A 25,786-nucleotide genomic window follows, 5' to 3' on the forward strand; every position below is an offset into this window, starting at 1 on the left:
GCCGCCTGCGACGCACGTCCACAGTCGGCCTGGCATCGACGGTTACGACACTGGCGGCCCACGAGTCCGCCTGCCGCCGCCTGCATCGGCACCGACGCGGCCTGCGTCGGAGTCGACGCGGCCCGCTGACCACTCGACGCGCCGGCCGCCCGCCTACCGACGGACTTCGGTCGCCGCCGACGGTAGTCTGCGGACGGCGGCCGCAGCGTCGGCAGCGTCGACGGCAGCTCCGCGGTCGGCGGCCGTAGCGTCGGCAGCGTCGACGGTAATCTGCGGCCGGCGGCCGGACAGCACGCGTTATCGGGACCTGAACGGTGAGTGGCGACTCTGAAGGATGCTGACAAACTGCAGGAGCCCTTGTGGAGCGGGAATGTGCTTGTGAGGCGTTTGGTCGGCGTCGACTTCTTTCAATGACCAAAGTTATACGCGTCGTTTTGCTGCAAGCGCTCCCCATCACAATATGTAAAAGGACTTCAGGTCTGCCATACACCAACTTACGGAAACGCGGCCGACCAGAGGTGACCAGGGATGATCCATCGAAACAAAGTACGTCTCATGCGGCCTGCAAAACTTACGTTCTCGTCTTGGAATACCTATCTGGAGTCTCCTTCACTGGCGTGGCACGCAGTCAGTCATCCATTGGTGTTGATGACCCATGGGTGCTCCTATGGGGGCAAAGGGTGTTTTTGGTTACGGGTGGGAAGTCAACAGCGGTTGTGGCAATTGCTCCTGATGGTCTCGTGTCTGCAGGGCATGGGATAAACGATGTCAACAAAGTTGTGATCAGCCCACGTCGAGCAGAATGGCGCAGCGACTAAAGCGGCTGAACGAATTTAGCCATCGTGTGACGTCATTCATAATGCTCCTTGAATACTTAAGAGGCACGCTACCACCGAATATCTTGAACACCTATCTGGGTACCTTGCAGTATATGTGTTCCTGTGAATGCATAAGAGCGCATAATTAGCAGCGAAGTCGAATTACTGGTCGTCATTTTTAAACTCGATACAGTCCGACATTTGTGTTGGTGGCTTCTGCCATACCAGGAAAAGGCACGGGCTGGACGCCTCCGGGTAATTGCATTTCTGCTATGGCCTCTGTTAACTGTGCGGAAATTAAAGTAGGTTTCACATCCTATTCGTTGAAAGCTAAAGCAGTGTTCCTGTACGTGTGGGCAGGTCTGCAAATAGTGGAACGACTTTGAAGAAGGCGTTCGTAAATAAGGTTATATGGACTTATTTGGAAACATCGAGCCATCCCATTGGTATGGTCGAACCTTCCGCGTCGTTCATACATTCTCTCGGCCACGTGATATGGCATAACGCATGCTGTAGTCCAATACGATAACGGAGATTGGGAGGGGCAGGGCTATTCCACTGTTGTCATCAAATTTATCACATCCTTCCTTCTATGAGGCATGCTGGATTAAATAGCAAATGCTTAAGCTCACTACGGGAACATAAGATGAATGCAGGTAGAGCAAGGCTTTAAATCTGTCTTCACCAAGCGTAAGAACACACTTGCTGGTGCTGCCTTCTGCCCGAAACACTTCGGGACATGCCTCGAATTAATTCTGTCATGTTTGGACACGGTGGTCAATAACAAATAAGCGGTGGTACGTCACTGGGCTGCCATCAAGGGGGGGGGGGGAATGGCCGAGTGGTTAATGCCTTCGGCTCCCATGTAGGGGCTCGGCTTTGAACCCCGGTTGCGCCATGGCCCCTGAGCGCTAATATTGCCTTTGCAGTCGCGGGGGTCGCTCTCGTTTATCGTCGCTCTGCCTGCAGCCTGCAGTCACTTCATCCTCAATCTGCAGTCGTTCTATAGCCAGATACGCGAGGACGTGCCCCTGTTTATTTTTTTGAAACGACCGCCGTCAATGCCGATGTACCTTTTTGCAGCGGCGCAGCCATGTCGCTGGCATCGATTTAGCGCATAAACTATAATGCGTTAGTCGGCCTCTGTTGGCTATATTGCGAAAAGCAAAGACTTAAGATATGTGCGAACAGAGATATCTCGCTATGCGACGAAGCGCGTTCTTAGAAGCATACAGCGTAAAGAATGGCAGTATTAACGTGAATTAAGATGACCTCCTTACGATAATTATATACCCAATATTCGTGAAGCAAGCTGCCCTTTGTACAATATATACGATGACATAGACCACAGGTAGCAGATTCAGTAGGCGTAGTGAAAGATATTTTGGAAATTTCGGATGTGCTTGCTAAAAGCCCACGATTTTTTGTTGCTGTCTCTAGCTTTGCATGCCATTGTACTTTATATCTTGAGCACTTCCGCAATTCATTGTTTCCTCCACGATTCGCCTTTTGTGGTACAACTGATGGCTTGGTTAAATGTGGTGAGGCAATCATACTAGTACAATGATCTTAAGGACACACACCCATTGTTCCAGTTGGAGGCGGATAGAAGCGCGGGAGATGTGGGCAAACAATACCGCAGCATCCATGTTTAGGGCAATACAAAATAACCTTGTCGTGCTGCATGGAAAAAAGTCGGGCGGAAATCAAGTCTCCTGCGCAGTTTTCGAACTGCGAGAATTGTCGTTCCTTCTCCGATCCCACCGGTGCCCATACCCTTCAGGATGTTCCAGTCAGCTTGATGCTCGTCTGTGTTTACCTTACAAATGCTGATGCTTCTATGCGCTGCTACCAACTGGACTGGACGCGTGTAAACGCTTACCGAGATATGTCCAAGCTTGTAAAAGATTGCCATGTCACGTGCAAATGCTTACCGAGATATGTCCAAGCTTGTAGAAGATTGTCATGGTCCGGCCGAGTCGGCACCCTTAGGTCGATTGCTGCATGGTTGGTGTGAAGCTAGCCCAGCCTGCGGACAGCTTGACGCCTGCTAACCACAGCATCATTTTATCAGTTAGCGATGTCAGTTCTTGACGGAACCTTGGAAACTTTTGTGGTTCTGCTGGCACGGTTTGTTATGCTGAATTGAACACCCTCAGACTGAGTAGCGTTAAAAGGCCAATAAGCCCAAGATATCCTGTTGCGTTAGCTGCCGTCAGCGGAGAACTTTCTAATTGTTCTCTAGCTTTCCATTTAGTAATATCACTGTGATATCGAGGAGAGAAAATGCATGAGGTATTATGTTGCAAAGCTGTACGTTGTATAGTAGTGCACGGACGACTGTTTAGGTTTTTGGTAGTTCAAATAAATTAAATCCTGAAATCGTCACAGTACTTTATAACATGGTCTTCGTTTCATTACCACGTTGACCTTAAGGTGCACGGAACTGACCTGTTTTGTGACGTTAATCGAATACTGCGAATAACAAAAAATAAAAGCGTTCTCTTGTCTTTGTTTGTACCTTCTGCTTCTTCCTCTGCAAAGGCAGACAGCTGACCATCAGGTGACTAATACGCCCGAATCTGATCGTCGATGATCAGCTCGCATATTACATTTTTTGCATCATTTGGCCAAGAAAGCGCAAGCAAGAACGCTGAAAGCAAAACGCAACAAAGACTCCCCGAATATGGAAATGGAGCTTGGTTTAATAATGCATTGCCTTCGACAGATGATCGCTCCTTGATGAGTGATGTTTAGATTTACGCAACCATTTTATCAAGGTACTTGCTCGTTTGCTCCTGCGATGTCATGGGTCGTGGGCCATGCGCGATACTGCTTCGAGCACTGCGTCTCAGCGCATCAGCCGGATATCGTCAAACGTCAGCAGGGAGGCTGGCACTAGTTCTAACATCACTCACGAATACCGTTTGAACTCCCTAGCCCATCGAGCCAAATCGCCGTTACAGGCGTTGAGCAAGGTAGTGTGGCACGCGCAATGCGTTTGGAAAAAGCATACAGCTAAGCTGCCCGGCCTAAGCGAGCAGGCTGCCCGACCTAAGCATACAGAGTCAGGACGCGCTTGGCCTCACGACGATGTCCTGCAAAAAGTCATGAAGTCATCACGAAATCACTCATCGCAACCCAGTAAAGCGCACCTGAAACCATTCCAAACCTGCAAACCTTCTCTTCGCGACTGCCCTGGAGTTGAGAGACGTGCGTCGCCATTCACGCTGGATGGGGCCCGTCGGTGGCGGTGCTGCGAGTTGGAACCGCAGGACGCTCTTACCGCCGCTGCATTGTGCAAAAACTCTCCAACTTTCTGTGTCGACCCTGCCCATATTCTCAATACCCCAGCACAGTCCAATATTTTTGTCTGGCGATCTCGGCACGCATTGTGCCGAGCCAGGCGGGCGACTACGGCCTATTGTCGGTGCCTGGGCGCGCGGCCTCGGCCGGGCCGGACCACTTCCGGTCTGCGGCGTGCCCACTTAACGAGGCCGCCGGCCTCGGCTAGATGTGATGTACGACCTCCTCGTGCGGCCCAAGGGTGCGGCCAGGCCGGTGCTGGCGCTCCCTGCCACCTCCAGAGACGTGGCTGGTAAACGGGGCAGTGTTGGCTTACTGACGCGCGAGGCGGCGCCGTCAATGCAGCGGCACGGTGCCTGTCCAGTATCTGTATCGTCAGCGTCCGGTATCTGTATCGTTAGCGTCCGGTATCTGCATCGCCAGTGTCCGGCATTGGTGCCATCTGCGTCCAGTATATGTATTATCAGTGTCCGGTATCGTCAGTGTCCAGTACCGTCAGTGTTCAGTACTGTCAGTGTCCAGTACCGTCAGTGTCCAGTACCGTCAGTGTCCAGTACTGTGTACCGTGTGTAGCACCGTCAGTGTCCAGTCTCCAGCACCGTCCGTTTCCAGCATCGTCAGTGTCCAGCATCGTCAGTGTCAAGTATCTGTATCGTCCGTGTCCAGTATCGTTAGTGTCAAGTATCTGCATCGTCAGTGTCCAGTATCGTCTGCCTCCAATACCGTCAGTGTCCAGTATCGTCAGTGTGCGGTACCGTCAGTATCCAGTATCGTCAGAGTCCAGTACTGTCAGTGTCCAGTACCGTCAGTGTGTAGCACCGTCAGTGTCCACTACTGTCAGTGTCCAGTGCCGTCCGTTTCCAGTATCGTCAGTGTCCAGTATCGTCATTGCCTAGTATCTGTATCGTCAATATCCAGTGCCGTCAGTGTCCAGTATCGTCAGTGTCCAGTATCGCCAGTGCAGTATCATGGTCCGGATGCGCACTGCCTGACCATGTCCGCGGTTGACGGGGACACGTGCTGGCAGTCACCTTCTGCGTCCACATTCCGAAATAATCCTGACCGTCACTCCCAGCCAAGTACAATATCAGACGTGCCGAGTGCTGATCCCACCGGTTACGCATACATTTCGCAACAAGTTTGTGAAAGTTCTGAAACAGGAAACTTATCTCATTACGTTTCCTTCGGTCTTCTGAAACGCTGGGTATGATACGTTTCATTCCAAACTTTGACTTGGGTAAAGCAGCTGGTCGAGAAGACATGAGATTAAAACTGTTTCGGAAGTTGGTGTGTTTGTTTTTCAGAGCGGCATAACAAGCAACCGAGCGGTTGTTGTTTCAGGTGGGGCTAGATTGGCTCACAGTGCACTTATAACACTATATTCGTGCGTTATCTTGTATCCAGGTACCACCGACCGGATTTCGTCAAATTAACACGCGCCCGGGTGGCCGGCTAGATACCCTTCGTTCGGGTGGGGGTGGGGGGTCAATTTGACCCACTGAGATCTCGGGAACTAAGAAAGCCAGAGGCAACAAATTTACAGAGTGCACTGACCTGTACGTTAACTCACTTAGGTCAAAGTTTCAAGTTCCTAGGCCATGACCTTCGGGTCAAATAAGGTCAAACAAGGTCAAGTGCCAGATTGGTCTTAAAAGTGCCCCCTGAACCTAGATAACCGCTTTTAAGCAAAAGGTCACATGCTCATTCGAGGTCAGTGACAGGTTAAGTAAAGTCAAGCTAAGACCATCTCATTGGATGCCATTATTTAGCTTTCTAGGCCGCATAAAGTATACACGGATACAGATTAGCGCTGACCGGTGCCAGCGATCCTGCATTTAGCATCAAAATATTCAGCAAGAGTAATGTGGCTGTGAGCATGAGAAGCTGAGAAGCTCAAAATTAGCGTTGCATTACTTTTACCGAACTCCTTTTTATTCTGGAGACACTGTCAGCGGATCTCGGAACAGTAATCAGCGACAGCGGTCAGCGCGAACCCGTTCTCAGTAAAGTATCATTGGCTTGGAAATGTGTCAGCTGTTCCAGCTCATTTACTGACATGAACAGGAAAAATACTGCTGCTGTAATCATGTGTGTGGCCTTTGTGGTTTGACGTTTGCGAATGAACATCACAAGGCTCTTACGTTGGTTAAAGACGGGATTCTGGGAGTCTCACATGCCCTGTATCCTACACACGACAAATATGGAATTTATGAATTTACATCATGTCACCCAAAACGGCTACCTGTGCAGTAAAACTGACTCTGTGTGGCACATAGTCAAAGCAACTGAAAACGCCCATCAATACATACTAAAAAAGGAAACCATAGATGGACGGATGCAGAGGCATAAACAGCCTTGCGAGCCTTTACTGATGGGATCCTAGCATCCGATGTTTTCATCCAGACTGCAGGCTCTGAGGCCTTGTTACTTTTAAACCCCAGATGGTTGCAGGAAATCCTAAGATCCTTGCGGCTTTTTTAGCCAGAACATTTAGAACTTGGCGTCAGGGTAATGCGAGAGGCTACTAGTGCATTTGGGGTCGTTTCTTTACAGGGACAACGGGAACATTCACAAACGCCAAGCAAGTGGGGGCCAATAGGTATACCGATATATAAAGACTAAAAAACACATTTACAAAAGCTATAGGACAAATCCATCGATGTAGGGCAATGCACTTGAGAGTAAATAGAGACAGATGACCTTGTGCCCCAATGGCACTCACTTGTTCGCTGCTGAAGACTTGTAGGCTGGCAGATGGGCAACCATCTCTTCTGAATCTTCCTGCAACTCTTCTTCCAATCTTCGCTCATCTATCAGTTACAAGGCTCCAACCATAGACAGGTCAGCGTCATAAGGCTTGACAAAAGAAGAAAGGGACTTCAGCTCCTGGTTTTTCGGCATTATAAGTTCAAAGTTATTATGTTGAGTTAATGACCTTCAGCACACCGGGAGGTGCTGGTTAAACGATGCTGTAGTGCTCAACAACAGCACGGGGTGGGAATATTTTGCGACATCGCGTAGCAAGTTCACGAATCATTCTTGAAATCCATAAATATGATAATGCACCGGTCTTAGTGAGTGTGGGCTTGCGCTTGTGCATGCGCCATTCTAAAACGAAGCAAAAGGTTAGTAAAAGTTTTGAGTTGCATGAAGCATCCGAAGCCAAACCCTAACTCATTGATTACTGAACATCACTGATGAGCATACGTGTTTGTGATTAAGGTACCTCGAAGGCCTTTTTACCAGCGACGGTCAATTCATCCGTGAACATATTTCCCACATTGCTCAGTGGCCACAGATGATATAAATATCTTATGATGCCGCAAGAACCCATCCTGTGATTTTTTGTGTGATTTGTTAGTGATTTGTTCAGACGTTTGAGTCTTATGATATACTCATTGCATCCTGATTATTCAGTTCGATAAACACCTGCACGCAGTTCACGGCTACGAAACGCCAGATTGTGTCAATCAGCTCAACAGGTGATGGAATAATGACCACTTTCTTTAAGTAATACATTTGTTAGAATAAATTTGTTCTAAATGTGTATAAAACTAATTTAAGCAACATTGAAACACAGGCCTGGCAGCGAAAGCTATCTTAAAATGTCATGTTCAGCTCTCGGCACCCTATTAAACATTGGTGCTGAAGGGCCATCTGGCCAAATCAAATGTTGCCTGCCTGCTGCGCTTTGGCTCAGCTGAACTCCCCTGGAACGTTCCCAGTGTGCGTCTGCTCCCTCAGTTTGGCAGCATCGACCGATGGTCACGTGTGCAGCCAATATTGAGGCAATTAGTCCGGCGCGAACCGCCGAGCCATTGATTTTTGCCGAGTCGGTGCAAACATTGGCTTGAATGAACCGCAACTGGGTGGGTGGGGGCACAGTGCAGTCACGGCGCTAGGCCCCACACAGGGACACATGCTCACTGACATCCTTAATGTAGCCAAAAGTAGCTGCGGCTTGCCGTCTCCATTCATTATCGTAATCCAGCGGCACAAGGTACGAGATGCACGACGGACGCATTTTTTGGCCAGGCCACCATAATCCAGCGGCACAAGGTACGAGATGCACGACGGACGCATTGTTTGGCCAGGCCACCATAATCCAGCGGCACAAGGTACGAGATGCACGACGGACGCATTGTTTGGCCAGGCCACCATAACCCAGCGGCACAGGGTACGAGATGCACGACGAATGCATTGTTTGGCCAGGCCGTCATAGAAACGTCAGCTGACAGCTGGCTAAAGAAGGTTAGCCTGGCATGGGGCAGCCGTGTTGTAGATTGCGGCATGTAAGATCCTTGGCAGTCCTGTTTGGCGTGCGGGCTGAATGAAAACCTATCGGATGAACTATGTTGTGCACACCTTAGGCGGTTAGGCAGTACTGTATAAGTTTTTGAAGCACAAATTTTGCTTCATAGCACTCATGCCTTATATAAATCTTATCAGAAAAAACAAGTCGTCTGTAGCTGATGTCGTAGCACCCCTGTCAGTAGAATTTTTCCGTAGCACTCCTGTCGGTGTAGAAGTTTTTACCGCAGCACTCCTGTCGGTGTAGAAGTTTTTGCCGCAGCACTCCTGCCGTTGTAGAAGTTTTTGCCGCAGCACTCCTGTCGGTGTAGAAGTTTTTGCCGCAGCACTCCTGTCGGTAGAAGTTTTTGCCGTAGCGCTAATGTCGCGGCCCCAAATGGGCCTGAGTACCGTGTGGTCCTGCAGCCGCTGCAAAGAGTAATCTAATTAGGCGTAATATAGACTTGTTGCGCTGCTGGCTGGGTATTGATGGCCTGTTTACTTTCAGTCTGCCAGGCATGCCCAGACGGGATATAGATGATGGTGACATCGAACGATGGGCAAAACTAAGACACCTTTTCAGTTGAAGCATGTGTAAGTGTTAGATGAACACTGTGGAGGTAGTGCCCCTTCTGTCGCCAAGTCCGGTCTCCAGTTCAACCTGAGGCAGTGTCCTAGCATTGCCGACTTTGGATGTAAAGCAACACCGTATGAGGAGGAATTTTTCATTCCTTTTCCCCATATTTTATGTGATTTTTTCACTCCTGCATGGCATTGTCTAATCGCACATGCCAAGCCCATATTTCCCTTTCTGAGGTCTTCAGATGTCATACAAAATCGAGCCCACTTGAAACCACCAAGCATAAACAAGGCTCCACAGAACCTGGACACCTATGGCTATGTCCTGCCTCGCATAAATCTGAATCATGTCTATGTATGCACAGAGCAAGGGCGCCAGGTACCTTCAAACCCAAGACCCCACAGCGACTCCAGCCGCTTGCACGCATCAAGTTTGGTTTGTTTACAAAATGCATCACAATCGGCGGCAGTGTGCCAAATGCAAGGTTTTCACGCATCCCCAATTGTTTTGTCTCACCACCACACCACGAAAGCAGGGCCTGGTGCAAACACCAGCAAGGCCTGGTAGATAATTTTGCTCCAGGTATTTCTTTCACCCGAAGAAACTTGACGACTAAATCTCATCACTCCCAAAATGAAGGAGTGAAAAATTCAATAGAGGTCTTCTAGATAAAATTTACAAGATGAATATCACAATTTGAGCATTTATTTTACCATATTCTAAGTCAAATCAGCTGATAACAAAACTTTTCCAACAAAGTATCTTCCATTTTTTCATATTATTTTTATTTATAATTCTAGATCACTGACCTGAGGCGGATGGGATCGTCTTCTGAGTCAGGGACAAACTTAGAAGGTTGATTCAAATTGTCGACACCTCCCATCAATAATAGATTTGAGTGGGCATCAAACTTCAGGCTGACTTCTGTTCAACACTCTCATACATCGATAGGGTGCGACGTGTGTTCATTAAGTTTCAATATACCGTGCCATTTGCCTGTTGCCTTATGAAAGATGCAATCTAATCTCCAACACTGTACTGAACCGGCGCAAGCACGATCGCAAATAACTGGTAAAGAAGTAGCAGCATTTGAGGAGGAACTCTTGAATAAATCATGATATCTTGGCGAACAAAGTGATGGAATCCATTACCCCCCGCAATCGAGTTCAACACTCACTTTGAGTCCGTCCGTGATGCTTGGCCCCAAATCGACGGTATGCTCCCGTGGATTGCAGACTTTCATCTTTTTCCAGACATTTTCCGTCATGCAGATTGAGGTTCATGCAGAAATTAACGTTCAGATCCCACAGACCTCGCCCCATGCCGGGGCGATCTTCTTGACAGAAACCTTAAGATTAATGCTTCATAACTGGCTCTAGGTGAAGGGAAACGCTGTTAATTGATCACTACATGCCAAGTACAGTCAGGTCTGAAACATGTTGCTACGATGTATCACACCAGCATTCTTGGAGCATCATTGCCGACATTCAAACAACACTGAACACTGAAACGGAGGATGTATATATATATATACATCCTCCGTTTCAGTGTTCAGTGTTGTTTGAATGTCGGCATATATATATATATATATATATATATATATATATATATATATATATGTGTGTGTGTGTGTGTGTGTGTGTGTGTGTGTGTGTGTGTGTGTGTGTGTGTGTGTGTGTGTGTGTGTGTGTGTGTGTGTGTGTGCGTGTGTGTGTGTGTGCGTGTGTGTGTGTGCGTGTGTCTTTGAAAAGAATACATTTCATAAATCCGGCGAGTGATCTGCATTTCCACAACGCCATGGTGCTCTACCAGGAGCTTAATCGCCCGCCTCCAATTGACGCTGCGAAACTTCACCCCGTTTGTAAATGTGCAATATCCATGTACCATTTACTGGCGCGTAGTCTTCGCTCAGAGTTCTTGTTGCTGAACTTACTCGTTGTGATTGACTGCAGAGAAGCCCGAGCTTTACGAGTAGCCCTGATGGTTAAATTGTCTTTTAAATATGTCTTACCTTCGCGTGATGATGATGGATGTTAACAACAGACACTATGAGACAATGTAATGAATTCACTAGCAATCGATCAATAAAAACTTTAAGAGTCAAGCGAATCGAGGTATCCATAGTCTTTCATTTAAGGACGCACACCAGAAACATTCACGCCACGTCCCCTGGCGATAATGAGGGGCGGTGGGAGCTTCATAAGGCACGACCGAACGATGATATCTCGAAGTAGTGGCGGGTCCCTTGGCCACCAACAGCTGGGCTAGAGACGCAGACATGTAGTGACGGGTCCCTTGGCCACCACCAGCTGGGCTAGAGACACAGACATGTAGTGACGGGTCCCTTGGCCACCACCAGCTGGGCTAGAGACGCAGACATGTAGTGACGGGTCCCTTGGCCACCACCAGCTGGGCTAGAGACGCAGACATGTAGTGACGGGTCCCTTGGCCACCACCAGCTGGGCTAGAGACACAGACATGTAGTGACGGGTCCCTTGGCCACCACCAGCTGGGCTAGAGACACAGACATGTAGTGACGGGTCCCTTGGCCACCACCAGCTGGGCTAGAGACGCAGACATGCGGTGTAAGCCAGCCGGATGGAGCTGGCTTGAGACACCTCATGTGATAACGGGCCCAGTGAGCTCGTCCTGCAAAGCTAGTGATACTGGCGTTTATGTATTGTGCTTCGGCAAGTGACGTCAGCGCTGGAAGCGGCGGCTGCTCTGCTGAAACATAAGGCAGGTAGTGATGTAGATCGAAAATGTACACACCTATAAGTACAGTTGTCTGTGGCTTCTTGATCTGTCAAAGACGTCTCGCGCTGATATATTTTTGCAATTAGGTAGTGTTATATGGTAAGGCATTCCGCGACTGTGTAAAGCATAATTTTGGTAGCAGTATAAATCTTACATCAGGCTGGTATGCATTGGCTGGTATGCAGGCTGGTATGCACTGACAAACGCAAGGTATGCATTGGAATCGATGCGCGAAGTTCTCAGAATAGATCCTGATACATCGATCAACTATCTGTTAATATTTTTCAGCCCCGTATTCTGCAATGGGATCATATATCAGCAGTTTCCAACGCTGTGGCACCCTAATGAAATTCAGCCATCTGCTCCGCCTCAAACTTTAGGATCCCGTCAACCGCTCCGCCTCCCTCGCCGCCGACGAAACCCACACGCTTCAGCCCGCTGCCTTCATTTCTCACGGCCGGCTGCTGACACCATTTCGGTCGGTCTCCGACAGATGGCAGGCGGGACGGACAGTCACGAGAGCCCAGCGCTCAGTCCAGTGGAGCTGATGATGCGCTACCTGGACTCGCTGCCGCAAGACTTCAGCGTGCGCGAAGAAGTACGCTCGCCCAAGTTCTGGAAGGCACTGCGGGCGGAGTTGCTCGCCTCGCTGCTGCTGGCGGTGTTCGTGGCGGGCGCGGCGGAGAGCGTCGGCGAGACGGGCGGGAAGGCGACGGCCAGCGACGCCGGCGCGGCCCGACTGGTGCTCGCCTACACGCTGACGGCAGCGTCGCTGGTGCAGTGCGTCGGCAACGTTAGCGGCGCGCACGCCAACCCGGCGGTGACGGTCGGCCTGCTGGTGTGCCGACTGGTGTCGCCGCTGCGCGCCGCCGCCTACGTCACCGTCCAGTTGCTGGGCTCGCTAGCCGGCGCGCTGATTCTGTACGGCCTGACACCGCTCGACGGACCGCAGCTGGCGCAGGTAACGCACGGGTCTGTCGATCCGTCTGTTTGTCTGTCTGTCTGTCTGTCGGTCTGTCTGTCTGTCTGTCCGTCTGTATGTCTGTCTGTCTGTCTGTCTGCCAGTCTGTCTGTCTGCTGGTTTATTTGATTGTTCATTGGTCTGTCTGCTTGTCTGTCTATGTATCCATATTTCTCTCTCTTGGCTCTGTCTCTTTCTGCTTCCCCTTTCTGTCTCCCCTTCTCATTCTGTATTGCTGTTGCTCCCCCTCTCCCACTTCCTCTCCTTCGCTCTCTTCATATTTCTGTTATTTTAGTTTCCCTGCCTTTTTCCTTTCCTGTCTTCATCGATAGCCCTATTTTATTTTTCGGGCTTATGTCACATGTGTCGTTCTGTTAAGAAACTTAACGCACTCTGCTACACATCCACATTAGAACGCGCTCGTTTTATGCGCATTTAGACACGTATATTGTGCATGCTGGCACGCCCTAAATGGAGCTCCCCACAAACCTCTTGATGCATCTCATTTTACATCATGCAGTTGGCACCGTGGTTTCCATTTTGTAAGGAATGCCCATGGTGTCATTCGTTAGCTAAGGACAGTTTGCAAAAGCAATTCAGCATTCCCCAGCTTGACTCTGAGAAGTCCATGACATTCCAGACGAAAGAAAACTATTCATTCAACATGACGGTTAATCTGAAGTGAAAGCAGGCTCTGGAATTACGGTAGAAGCCGCTCCGATTGACGAACACATTTTGGACAACACTAGCGTGACCTTGGCCGAGGGAGGGGCGCATCTTACAATATTTCACTGAGGTAAGCTCGGCGTTTAAGGATGCACTATTGATTTAAACAATCATTTTGATGGTCAGAAAATACGCTGGAGCCTAATCTCTTCCCACGCCGTCCCGCTATAGCCTGTCGCCACGGGACACTGAAACTACAAATTTTTCTAGTGGTTGAATGCATTACCCACATTTTGAAGCCGGCACATCTCCGTCAGATCACAAACTTCTTCAGACGACTTGCTTTGATGTCGGCGTCGTCGGGTTAGACGGCTCCGAAGGCAGGGCACATTGCTAAGACCTGTTCGAAAGGCTGGCTGGCTTTGCTCGGGAGTGGCCTGACCGGGCGCTGGCCTGACCTTTGACCTTCGCCCGGCCAGCCCGTTGTCTCGGCGAGTTACTCCAACTTTATCTGACCGCGAGGTGACTTCAGCCGGCCGGGTCCCCCAGCCGACACTGCACCACCAGTGAACGGCGTGCGGCGTCATCACTTATGGCCTCGTGGATTGTGTACGTTCTGGTGCCGTTCATACCGTAATGGAGTGCGCAGTAGCCTAAACCTGTTGTACTCTCCCTAACCCCGCCAGCCTCGCCCCACCAAATTTTCGAACATTCAGTCTTGCAAACGTTTCATTCGTCACGTACCACAGGTCAGCAGTTCACGGAAACCGCCCTGTTCCGCACCAAATGACCGACATCCATAGTACTTACCCCGGCGGCTGGCCAGGTGACGGCGCGGCTCCACAGCCTCCCCGTCACATAGCCATCGACCGTACTGCCACTGCCAGAGAGGCTCGGCGCCACTCCTGTTGCAGAGTGCTGCTGTTCGCTTTGTAATTCCGCTGGCTATTCATGCGCAGCCGCCGTGTTCTCTGGCGATGCACTGTCGCCGCGCCGTCGTGCCAGTAAGGTGCTGAATGGGACCAACATGATGCTGAAATCTCTGCAATGTGATCTGACACGTGTGACGCAGCCGAGCACTGGAGTGAGCGCGCCGTTCTGTCCGCTAGTTATCCCAGGGTCTTTGATGACATGACATGGGCGGCGTTTGGCTTCGAACGATACCACACCTACCGCCACGGCAGGCCACGTTCCACCTCACACGTGTTCTAGAACCTGAATGTACCACTGGCCGCCCGGTGGTTTGAGGACAAAACTTCGAGGAAAAAATACGCATGCTTAAAGCATGATCAGGATTGTTCATAAGCAATTGCACGTGATGTGTAAAGTTCATATGGTAGAAGTACATACGCAAAAGTTCGTGGTCAGAAGTTCGCAAGCAAATGTTCGCGTTATATTAAGTACGCATGTAAAATGATTTCATGCAAAAAAGTCGTATGCATGAAGTGAGTACATCATGCTTCGTAAAAACTCCACACATGCGCAACTGCTCATAAGGAATTGTACGCGCATGAGTGTTCGGAACGGGAAATGTTCGCCCTCCAGGCAAGGTTGTCTATTGTGTGTCGCCAAGTCGCAGATTTCACTGAAATGCGCCTTCTGAGAGATAATCAAGGCTTAAAGATCGACTGCGGAATGTCCGGCTTTATCCGGCGCATGGTTTACCCACGATAGCCTCGGAAAACGTTGGGTTGGGTGCAAACAAGATCCAAATCCAGGTAGGTGCAAAAGAGAGGGTACAGGCATCACGCTTTTCGGTCTCTGGGCTACTTTACATGTACAAAGGCGGTCGTGTACCTACCAGACGTCAAGCGATGCGCACCTTGTTCCACAAGCCAGCTGAACCCACCACAGCCGTGAGCTGGCCTCAGTGGTTCGCTCAGACGACGACGCGCGGAAACGTCGACAGAGGCGCCATCGGGGTCGGGGATCACAAGCATACAAACGAGATGGTTGATCTGCTGTAGGCATACTTTTAAGCCTTTAACTCCAGTATCCTCCACTCAACGGTTATTTTGCAATGCCTTCGACTGGCACGGGCTCATTTGCTTCACATCAAAGGGCGTTTGGTATCACATAAACCTCGGCCGTTCATAATATTTGGCTTTAAGAATGCTATTGTCGCATGCGAACTTTGACGTACGCACTATTATCATACGAACATTATCCCTGATAAACATTTGCGCACGAGCAGATCGGTATCATCTCTTTCCATGCCACTTTTGCGGATGCTCGCATATACCTGACAAAATATTTCATAGCAAGCACTTGACCATACAACTTTCATACCAAACGAACTTTACATTACCAGCTTTTGACACAACTAACATTGCATTCTACCAGCTTGATATTAGCAAAAATTATGCATACTAACTTTGATTTTTGTGTCCTTGCCACGCAATGTTTATATTGAAGTCCTTTTGTCCGCCACCCCACTCGACACAGCTGGCCACACCGTCAGGTCACGTGCTGCCCGGCCGGCAGGTGGCGGCCGTGCGGCCGGGCGTCTCCCTGACGCAGGCGTTCGGCGCCGAGTTCCTGGCCACGTTCCTGGTGGTGTTGACCACGCTGGCCTCGCTGGATCCGGTGCGTCAGGATGCCGGCTGCAAGGCTCTCTCCATCGGACTGGCCTACGGCGCCGGAGCCCTCTTCGCGGTAGGTGCGCCGGCGGGGTCTCAAGGGTCATTGTGTTAACCCTAGCAGGTCAACGCCATCGGCCTAGGTTAGTAAGTCAAAGCTATTGTATCAACAGTGGCAGATCAAGGTACGGAGGTCGAGGTAACAAAATCAAGAGCAGTGGGCCAAGACCGTTTTGTTAGAATACATTTGAACAATTATTTTTACAAGATAGTTTTGGGGTCAGAGTTCTAAGGAGCCCAATACCAATCAAAATAATTAGAACGACGGAACCGTATGAAGCGATCAAATGCATTGGTTGTAGGTTAGTATGCCCGCACCATTTGTCAAAGTTAGCTGTTGAGCACTAGCGGGTTAATTACTAGCAGGACATTGTAAGCGGCCCAGACCGGGCTTGTCGAGGAAAATTTAAATGTTTTGTGGTGATCACCGATGGGGCTCTGGGTTATGCTTCTATGATCTATATATATATATATATATATATATATATATATATATATATATATATATATATATTCTCCTCAAGACTTTATTATTACATTGCGATGACGTAGTTGTGCAGGTTTAGTAAAGCACTAGCATTGCATATGTATATCACTGCTTTCCCAAAGGGAGAGAAGTTTTGAAAAACAAATATCGTGTACTTGAAAACCACCTACGGGTGGGAGTCGAATGAATATTTTAGTGTGAGGGAACTTCGTAAGTGATGCCAAAGTGTTTTTACATAAGCTTGCTATTGGAAGAATTTCTAGTTTTCCATCCACCTTATGATATGGTCTCACCCTGCCATTTTTTCCAGTTAGTCCAATTCAGAAAATTTGAGGTTGCTATGAATTTCATCCATTTCTCGTAATAACTAAACAAGAATTCAGTCTGCACCTTTTGCTTGGATGTATTTCTGGGACCAGAGCCCACGCTAAGCAGCGCTTGCTGCATGAGCCCTGATCTCAACGTTTGATCGTGAAATTTCCGATTCATGGCAGAAACTTATGGCGGAAGTGTAACGTTCCATACAGCTCGGATGGCTCCGTTGTACCCTATGAAATCACCTGAGCCCTGGCGCGACTGCTGCCAACAGCTGCAGGTCATCGCAATCAGGAGTAAATTGGAGCGCTTGACCCTGTCCCGGATGCCCTTCCCGTGAGCACTATGGCTGGCGGGAGGAAGACTCCCCCCCCCCCCTAAGGTTTCGCTAAGTACTGGGTTGAGCCGTCCGGATTCCCCTGAACGTAGTCTATATCTCCGAAAAACTATCGCAAATTGATAGATACGAGTGGAAAGCAAGCCTTACTTCTTAAAAAACATTTGTAACTGGACGCAGTTGCAGGTTCATTAACTGATGTTGACATGACTAAAGCAGGTAAACATATTATTGCTTGGAGATTTATATATTTTTGCAACATTTCGAGGCAGAAAATTTATGGAAAGATACAGATAAGGGAGATACAAATGAATGCACCAAAAGAAAGGGAAAATTATGTGGGAGCAAGAATTGCCCAAATGTGTTTTTAATTAGATGTAATCTGAACGGCTCGCTCCGGTAACGACCATTAGTAGGTACCTTGCATTTAGGCCTCAGGTCTTCCTCGTTTCGTCTCCGAAGGAACGCAGAGAGAAAATATCGACGAAGCGATCTCAATTCGACCATTATCCAGCAGAGATGTTGGTTTTTTTCCAGAAAATGACAGAGAGATGTCCAATCATATAATAGCCTACGTAAGGCCATCTTAGCTATCTATGCACCTCATACATTACTTGCATAAGTTAAGATGCGGGCAGCAGGTGAACTCAAGAAGTCAGCACTTAGTTCTTATGGGACACAATCGCGCAGATACGATTCATCCCATCTAATAACTATTCTGCTGCTAGCAACCGTGGCAACATGCCCTCGGTTTCCTTTCCGTGAAACGTAACCTTTAAATCGACTCCAATCGCGACCAAAGGCGTGATCAGGTGCGCCGCATAGTACTACCACTAGTTTTTCAATTCCAAAGAGGACCTGGTATCGGTCGCATGCGTCTCCGTCTGCCCCACCGCCGGCGTCGTCATGCACACCTCCGCCGCCCCGTCGTCGCCCGGCGCCGGTGCAGAGGAGCGTGATGACTCCTCCGACCTGCCGCGCCCGTTTCGGCGGCCGCGCAGCCGGCGCCAGCGGCGTCCACCCCCGGGAGCCGAGCTCAGCTGGCGCGTTAGATTGCCCGGACTCGAAGGCGCGTTCGCATTGCCAACGTGCAAATTAGATCGGCCAACATGAAAGACGGACGACAATCTCGGATCGCGAAAAGCTGTGGCGCGTGAGTTGAGTTCGCTCCGGTTGTGGCGCACCTCTCACCTCTGCAGCTCTCACCACTCACTCCGCCCCTTTCAATCGGACGCGGCCACAATGTTATAGCATACTAACTCAGTTGGAGTACCTCGTTCGGGGCACAACTGCGTGGTCAAGACGTGGCGTACAGGGCGCTGCCATGCTTCTTTCGTGCGATTCTCAGCATCGAATAAAAGGTAGAATGCCAGGTTTGCCTGGCTCGAACGATATTGAATGTAGTGTCTTTTCGCATGATCTTGTGTTCATCACAAGGTTTAGTGTGTGCTTTCCTAACAAACATGATACGCACAAGCATAAGGCATTTGCCATCCCTTGAGCTGATGGTTCTAGTCCGAACCAGTCTTTCCAGTTTTGCCACCTTCCGCGGGCTAGGTGGTTTCATTCATCAGTGGCTATTTTTGTTTTGCAGTCAACATGGCTCTGCTTTCTACGCAGCATAAACATGAGGCGAATCAAGCTGGTCACTATCAAGTACCACGGCGTAATGCGAAATTCCCTGCCGCCACTTCCTGATCACCCGTGGTCTTATCTTTGGATGATATTGCACCACGTGCCTGCTCGCCATGTGCGACGAGTCAACGTGCCACGTTTCAGTCAACGCGTTCCTTAATATTTGATGCTCGTGCAAGCGTTCATGCAACTTAAATGTCAGAATTGATCTGACCTCGACCTCGAGTGACCATAGGCAAGGTCACATCGTTAAGCTCATTATGCAACTATCTAGCACGTCCAGAACCAATGAACGATGAGCTCTGATAGACACAGGGCTAAATCTGCGCCGCTGAGCGCTGTTTCTCCACCTTGCCGCCCCACAGAGCCTTGAGAACGCCGTCATGGATTAGCAACCTGACAAGACGGGAATTAAAAACGTATAGTTCTGTTGTAAAAAGTATCGAAATCCAAGCTGACCAAATTTTCGTCATAAATCTTTGAACGGTTTAGAGGATATTCCCCCAAACCGAGGTGATTTGCACCAACGATAGAGGAAACATAGGCATGCGAAGCAATCTGCCAAAAATCCTACCTTTTGTTATTATCTTTTGCAAGGGATTGCCAAACGATACCAAAGTGTCCTCAAGAAAAGGATTCAGTCTCGCTGCATGATCCTGCGCATGACGTCACACCCTGAACAATGACGTCAGTTTGCCCGTTCACTGTTATTCAGTTCGGTAGCAGCGGGGGCTATTTTACAACGGTACTCGTATTTTGGCGATTTGATAATTGGACGTACCTTGAAGCAGTCTTTGACACAGAAACGAATCAGACGCCATTGTCATTGTATCACATCGGCAGCATATGGACATCATATGAGACGATGACATAATCACCCCCCCCCCCCCCCCGCTCGTAAATTGGCAGTACAATCTTGTGCATTTCATCACATAGGATGAATCACGGTACAAACGAAACTAACGCGCGCTCAGCCCTGGTCGTAGCACTGTGTAACGTGGGTGCATCTACCGATCGGAACGTTTTTTGCTCCTGCTTGTTGTCATGACTTATGATATTGTATTTCGAATATGTATACTACCGACCTGAATATGCCAGGACCTAATCCCTTCCCATCTCACAGACCGAAGTGCTCTGGGCTTTGGTAGGGATATTGTTATGAATGTCCTTCACACACAAAGAACCGCCTCTCTCTCTCTCTCTCTCTCTCTCTCTCTCTCTCTCTCTCTCTCTCTCTCTCTCTCTCTCTCTCTCTCTCTCTCTCTCTCTCTCCCTCTCTCTCTCCCTCTCTCTCTCTCTCTCTCGCTCTCTCTCTCTCTTCCTCTCTCTCTCTCTCTCCCCCCCTCTCTCTCTCTCCCTCTCTCTCTCTCTCTCTCTCTCTCTCTCTCTCTCTCCCTCTCTCTCGCTCTCTCTCTCTCTCTTTCCCTCTCTCGTATGACAGAACCCGGCTGGAGCCAAAACGTGAACCACGATCGGATGGATTATTGAAGCAGCACCGTCTACCTTATGTCACACAAAGGTAGTTTAATGAACATGGATGGCAGCTACGCCAACGTCATTGGAACTCCAAGACTGAAGGTCACAAGGCCATGAAATGATATCCGCGGGCTGGCTCCAAACTGCGGCCACCGCAGCGCTGCAGCTCACACTCAATTCCAATGCAAATACGGTCAGTGCTCGATGGGTGTAAGGTTTTGATGTTATTCATCTTCGCAGTGCAGGCGAGCTAAATAAGAGGGCTTTTGGGAACTGTTTGAATTTATGATTGCACTTTATTTCGGGCTAGCTCGACCACCACATGCAATAGAAAATCATCGAGAACCGCTACACCGTGCTGTTATTTATGTGTGACGTCTGTTGTCCATTGTCATCTGTACGTGATCTTGTGCTCGTTGGAGGACGGGTATGATGACGTCATTAACACCCTTTCCAAAGTGTTCACGATTCTAATTCAAACAACCAGTGCACCTGAAACGCCAGAAAGTTAACTACAATAGCTGAAATGGATATACACCATCTCATGCATGAACGTGCGTAGATAAGGAAGCTGCTTCGAAGTGATACCGCGACAGTTTTCCATAGAAGTATTTCTATCGTCTCCATTTGAGATCTGCCTAGCTCAGATGTACATTGTCTATAAATCCAGCTCGAGTTAATCGCTTAACTCATTCCTATAAAGACAGTGAAAATTCCCTAAGACTTTCACCTGACGTTTATTTACCGCTTGAGTTCGCCTAACCAAAGTTGTGGCCTTATACCCATTGTTTTACGCAAGCACTAAAAGAGCCAAGCCAATACGTGACGTAGTATAGGTAGTGGTTCCAGGCGACAATCCAGATGGAAAAAGGTTCGACTTCCACACATTTTTGGACAAAGGCGCGGAAGCTAGGCTGCCAAGAAGCCATGGCCATTCTATTTCTCGCCAAGTATTAACATTAACCGTATCATGAGGTATGGGAAGAGTATACTTCAAAAAGAGAATTGACCATGTGAGGGGGGGGGCGGGGATTTGGGACAAAGGACTAACCATTCTGGGGGACTGGGACTGGGTAATGAAACATTCTGTTCTCGAAGACCGGTATTCAATGCACATATTCCAAGCGAGCAAGCCTGGCTTCTCTGAAGTGATGTGTGCAGTTTGTGCAAGGTGAAGTATGCAGGTGATATCCGGACGGCAGTAAGAGCTGCGGGTGGTTTCAGAAAGCGTTGACTTGGTTTGCTTTCTGCATATCAACCACATCAAAGTGATGCCACATCACATCATAACCACATTAAAACCACATTTTAATCCATTTAGATCTCAATTGCTTTGAAAAGTAGTTTTAAGAGTATTGTACCGCCTGGAAAATCCTTCTGTTCCTGGCAATACATGAGTTGGTTATTTATTGTAAGCTCTCAGAAATATCGACAAAAATGAGCATACTGCAATACACACCCAACATCAAAATGCCTTGCGTAATTATAACCTATGTTTTCTTGTTGCTTGGATTATAAGAATGTCGTGCTTAGGCCGTCATTATAGCGATGTCAAAGAGATGCGTGAAATTTGGGTGATGCGCTCACTTGCTTTCCATTCTTGTTCCTTTACGTCACTTGTTAGGTTTCGTAAGTTGTAAGCACGCATAATATATCACGTAGGCTTCACCAGAGCACTTTCGTGCCCACCATGTATTCTGTTCTTATATCCTGGGGACTAAAAGATCCATCCGCAAGCACTCGACCTGTGGGGTCTGCGAATGGCTGGGCTGGCTTTGGTTCATGTTGGTTCGGCGAACATCCTCTAGCGAACAGCGAGCATTACACAGACATGCTTGAATGCAAATTCATCCTGCAATTCTATTGTGCCTGAAAACAATCTCATGAGTTCATGATCATGCTAGGCCGTAGAATCGCTAAAAGAGCAGTATGCTTAATGTAAGTGTTGTATGTAACTGCCGGATGTGTTTGAAAGTCACAACTGATTTCGGTACTCAGTTTCAGTTGACTGGAGCTGGACTCTGCCCTTCTAGGATCTTCGGCTTGGCCGTGGTGTACAACTCCTGGACAAATCACTGGGTAGGTACTAATTCAACTTACAGCCAACTCAGCAGTGAACTGCAATGCAAATTTGATTCCTGGTTTAAAGTCACTCCAGGCATGTTCTGTACCGTTATTCGTGCGCTGTGTTTAGTTGGACTGTCGGACGGTTTAGGAGACACTGAATTGTATGACATCTGCCTCATACGCTAACTATCAGGGGCCTTGAAACCAATTTGCTGGTAACGTTCAAATCATGTTATGTGCCAATGGTTGTTTGGTTTAAGTAGCTTTCCATGTTAATGTACGGCTAAAGAGCCCGGCTGCCGTGGCGACCGGCCCGCAGGACGGGGTCGCTACTAGACTGCACAAAAATGCTGAACTATCCGCTGGACCTGCACAAAATCTTAAGACCTGTCGTAGCAGAACGTATTTTGAGCACCCAGTGACGCTTGGCTAGGCCACGGCTTATGCGGCGATCGAATGCGCGCCGAAATGGCGCCGCTGCGGCGATGGTGAACAAGTAAAAATCATTGGCTCGCTGTATTGCTTTGAAACCATGGAGAACCCTGGCGGAAATCCCTCGTCTTTTCGTGTCGCTCTATAATGGCTGCCGTAGATATCCTGTTTCGGCGCAAAGGCGTCGGAAAACCAGCTCACGGATGGCGAGTTTGCTCCCAGCGAGACGCTTTTCGATCATGAAATTACTTTAGTGAACTAAGTGAAAGGAACCTAAATTTCGTTCCCCCAGTAACGCCCACGAAAGCTGAAATGTCAGCAGTATTTGCGGAACACATGCGGAATGCTTTCAGCAGTGTGAGAGATCAGAATGGCAAATCATGCCGGCACAGGTGGGGAGTGACAAGGAAGCTGCTGTTGCTGCAATCTGCCGGGACGAGGATCTTTCAACATAGAGAGCATAAGACTGTCCTGATTTGAACGGAAGCCGGTGCGACCGCTGCCACATGCTTCCCCACCTCAGCTTCAACAGCCAGCACGCGCCAGCCTAGGATCGCTGCCTTTGCTGCACGGTTCACGAAAATGCCACCGAGCCGTTCGCCCCGCCAGCGTATCGGCCGAACTTTGAACAGCATCCAGCTTCCCATCAGACGCCAAACGGCACCGGCACTCATCCGGGCGCCGCCGGCGCCGCCTTCCCCCAGTTCACGCCACCGCCAACACATCCGCCGCCATTGCCACCATATATGTTTTCAAAGACGTCCCCATTGCTGTCCAGCGCGTCGGGACGGTTTTGGGGTAAGCCAACCTTAAGTGTCAAAATCTCCCTCGTCACCCCGATGACTTCAGAACGGCGAAAGACAAACGGCAAAAGACAATTAGTAATGGACATTTATATACCATGTACGATTCCTAAGCTATATATATATATATATATATATATATATATATATATATATATATATATATATCCATTAAAACGCAATGTGGGAGAAGCGAGGTGATGACAGGCTTTAGGTATCAATTACCGCAACGATAATACCAAACGTAATCCCAGTGAGAGGCGTCGTGCGGCGCGGCATGGACAAGGCCGTAACACCCACATTAAGGCGTCAGACGTCATCATGTGGATGGTGCCAAAACACAAGCCAGTTAAAAAGTGACAGCTAAAAACACATTTGGCAAGTGATGTCAATGACAACCAATATACTGGGAATTCCGCCTTTGATGACAGTTTAAAAGGCGCAGATTTGCTGTTGTAGCATTCACGAGCTGATTCACTAATGCCATCGGTTATAATTCAGCTGGCTGACAGCCTGACCATGCAGGGCTATTTTAATTAGAAGTTTACGACTTTGCGTTGGTATACAGCTGTTGATGATGAACAAAGTATTGCACAAAAAGGAGCACTTTCGCTGCATATTGACAATCATAAAGAGTGTCTCACGCCTCCGCAGTTTTCATGACCCAATTTCTCTCGGGGTAGACCTCAGTTTTGTCGGCTTCCAAAAGGTGTCGTTGGCCACGTCGTTCGGTCAGCTAGTATCGTATCTAATCATTATCAATAAATAATTGGCCCACCGTCTTGGACGGTTTTGAGATCTGTTGTAGAGTTGAAGCAAATCCAGTCAGTGCTGTCAGTTCCATGTGTTTATCTGCTCTAGTTGCCGAGATTTAGCATCGATCCTTGGACGCACGTCTCATGGCTGGCGCTCAGGAGTACTCGGACGCTGCTCACGTCAATCTACGCCTTTGCCAATACGGTTGTGCTTTTCACCTCTGTCTGATTCTGTTAGTCCCATGGCATTGCCATTTCGGCCATCAGAATATGTACTCGGTCTTGACCCGTATTCATCAACTCTCTCGCAATCCCAAAAGTTTATACTTTTTCACATGATAGTCTACTGAAAATGGTAAAAATCCATTTGATATGGCAATGCTGCAAGAAATATACTCCGATTAAACAGCTCGTATGCAAGCTTATAGCCTATACTGTAGTTCCTTTAACACAATTAAGATTTGTCGTTGCTGGAAGCTGTATAAAACGGCAATCATTGCTTGCTAAAATATATCCTCCAGAGGGCATGCCAGTCACGTCCGGTCGCTGGATGGAAGTTTCCTCAGAGTTCTTGTAAAGTTTATTCGGGGTGAGATCACGCCTATAACTTGGCTATGGTTTTCTTGAAATGACTGCAGGTGCGCACACCACTCACTGTGGTGACTTGGGGCAGTCAAGCAAAAACCCAATTTCAAATCTCCTACAGCTGTCTAAAAACAGGGCTGCCTTGAGAAAGGGCGTTGAATACTTTTACATTTTGCGGAGCCATACATAGCTCCATTACTCCCTCTCCCACTGGTACACAGCAGTGAGCGAGCGCTGTATTGGCCTTCATCGAACGCGCGTTTTTTCATCTTCGGATGATGATCGGAAAGGGACGATGATCCCCACAGGACCCAGGCTATCTCGAAAGCTAATCATGCTAGATCCAAGCGATTACGCCATCGCGCTGCTCGTGCATAACTACATTTTGTTTGATTTTGTATTATGTACATTTGACTTGATTTTATGTCATTGCTTAACATTGATGCCTGTCATTAACACGCGCTTGGGTGGCCGGTTGAATACCTTCGCTCGGGTGGGAGAGGGGACAATTTGACCTGAGGGGACCTGAGGTCTCAAAAACTAAGAGAGCTAGACGTACCAAATTGACAGGGTGTGTTCGCCTTTACGCGTACTCACGTTTATCAAAATTTGAGGTCCCTATCTTATGACATTCAGGTCAAGTAAAGCCACACAAGGCCGAATTCGATTGTTGTACAAAGTGCCCCAAGACTTTCTCATGTAGTCACCGTGAACCTAGATATCTATTCGAAGTAAAACGTCACTTGTGCTCATTTATGGTCAGTGACCTTGTTTAACCTTTCAAAGGTCATGGTTACCAAAACCACACAAGGCTGCCTTGATTTTTGCATTTTAATAAACGTCAGATTACGGTAGGCAGAAAACAAAGTGCTTTATG

The 25,786-nt window shown here is 48.6% G+C and overlaps 1 protein-coding gene across 1 annotated transcript in view; it reads left to right on the forward strand.

Annotated features, from left to right (window-relative positions):
- Positions 1–236: 236 nt before the first annotated feature.
- LOC119099224 (lens fiber major intrinsic protein) overlaps positions 237–25,786 on the forward strand; it is a 41,481-nt gene continuing 15,931 nt past the window's right edge. Inside the window, exons 1-4 of the mRNA XM_037222340.1 lie at positions 237–314; positions 12,245–12,712; positions 15,863–16,033; positions 22,266–22,346. Of these exons, the coding sequence (XP_037078235.1) occupies positions 12,245–12,712; positions 15,863–16,033; positions 22,266–22,346 (720 nt within the window). The 5' untranslated portion in view covers positions 237–314. The remainder of the gene's footprint in view (positions 315–12,244; positions 12,713–15,862; positions 16,034–22,265; positions 22,347–25,786) is intronic.

This window comes from Pollicipes pollicipes, unplaced genomic scaffold (genome assembly GCF_011947565.3).
Source record: "Pollicipes pollicipes isolate AB1234 unplaced genomic scaffold, Ppol_2.1 Scaffold_4740;HRSCAF=5597_pilon_pilon_pilon, whole genome shotgun sequence".
Lineage (NCBI taxonomy): Eukaryota > Metazoa > Arthropoda > Thecostraca > Pollicipedomorpha > Pollicipedidae > Pollicipes > Pollicipes pollicipes.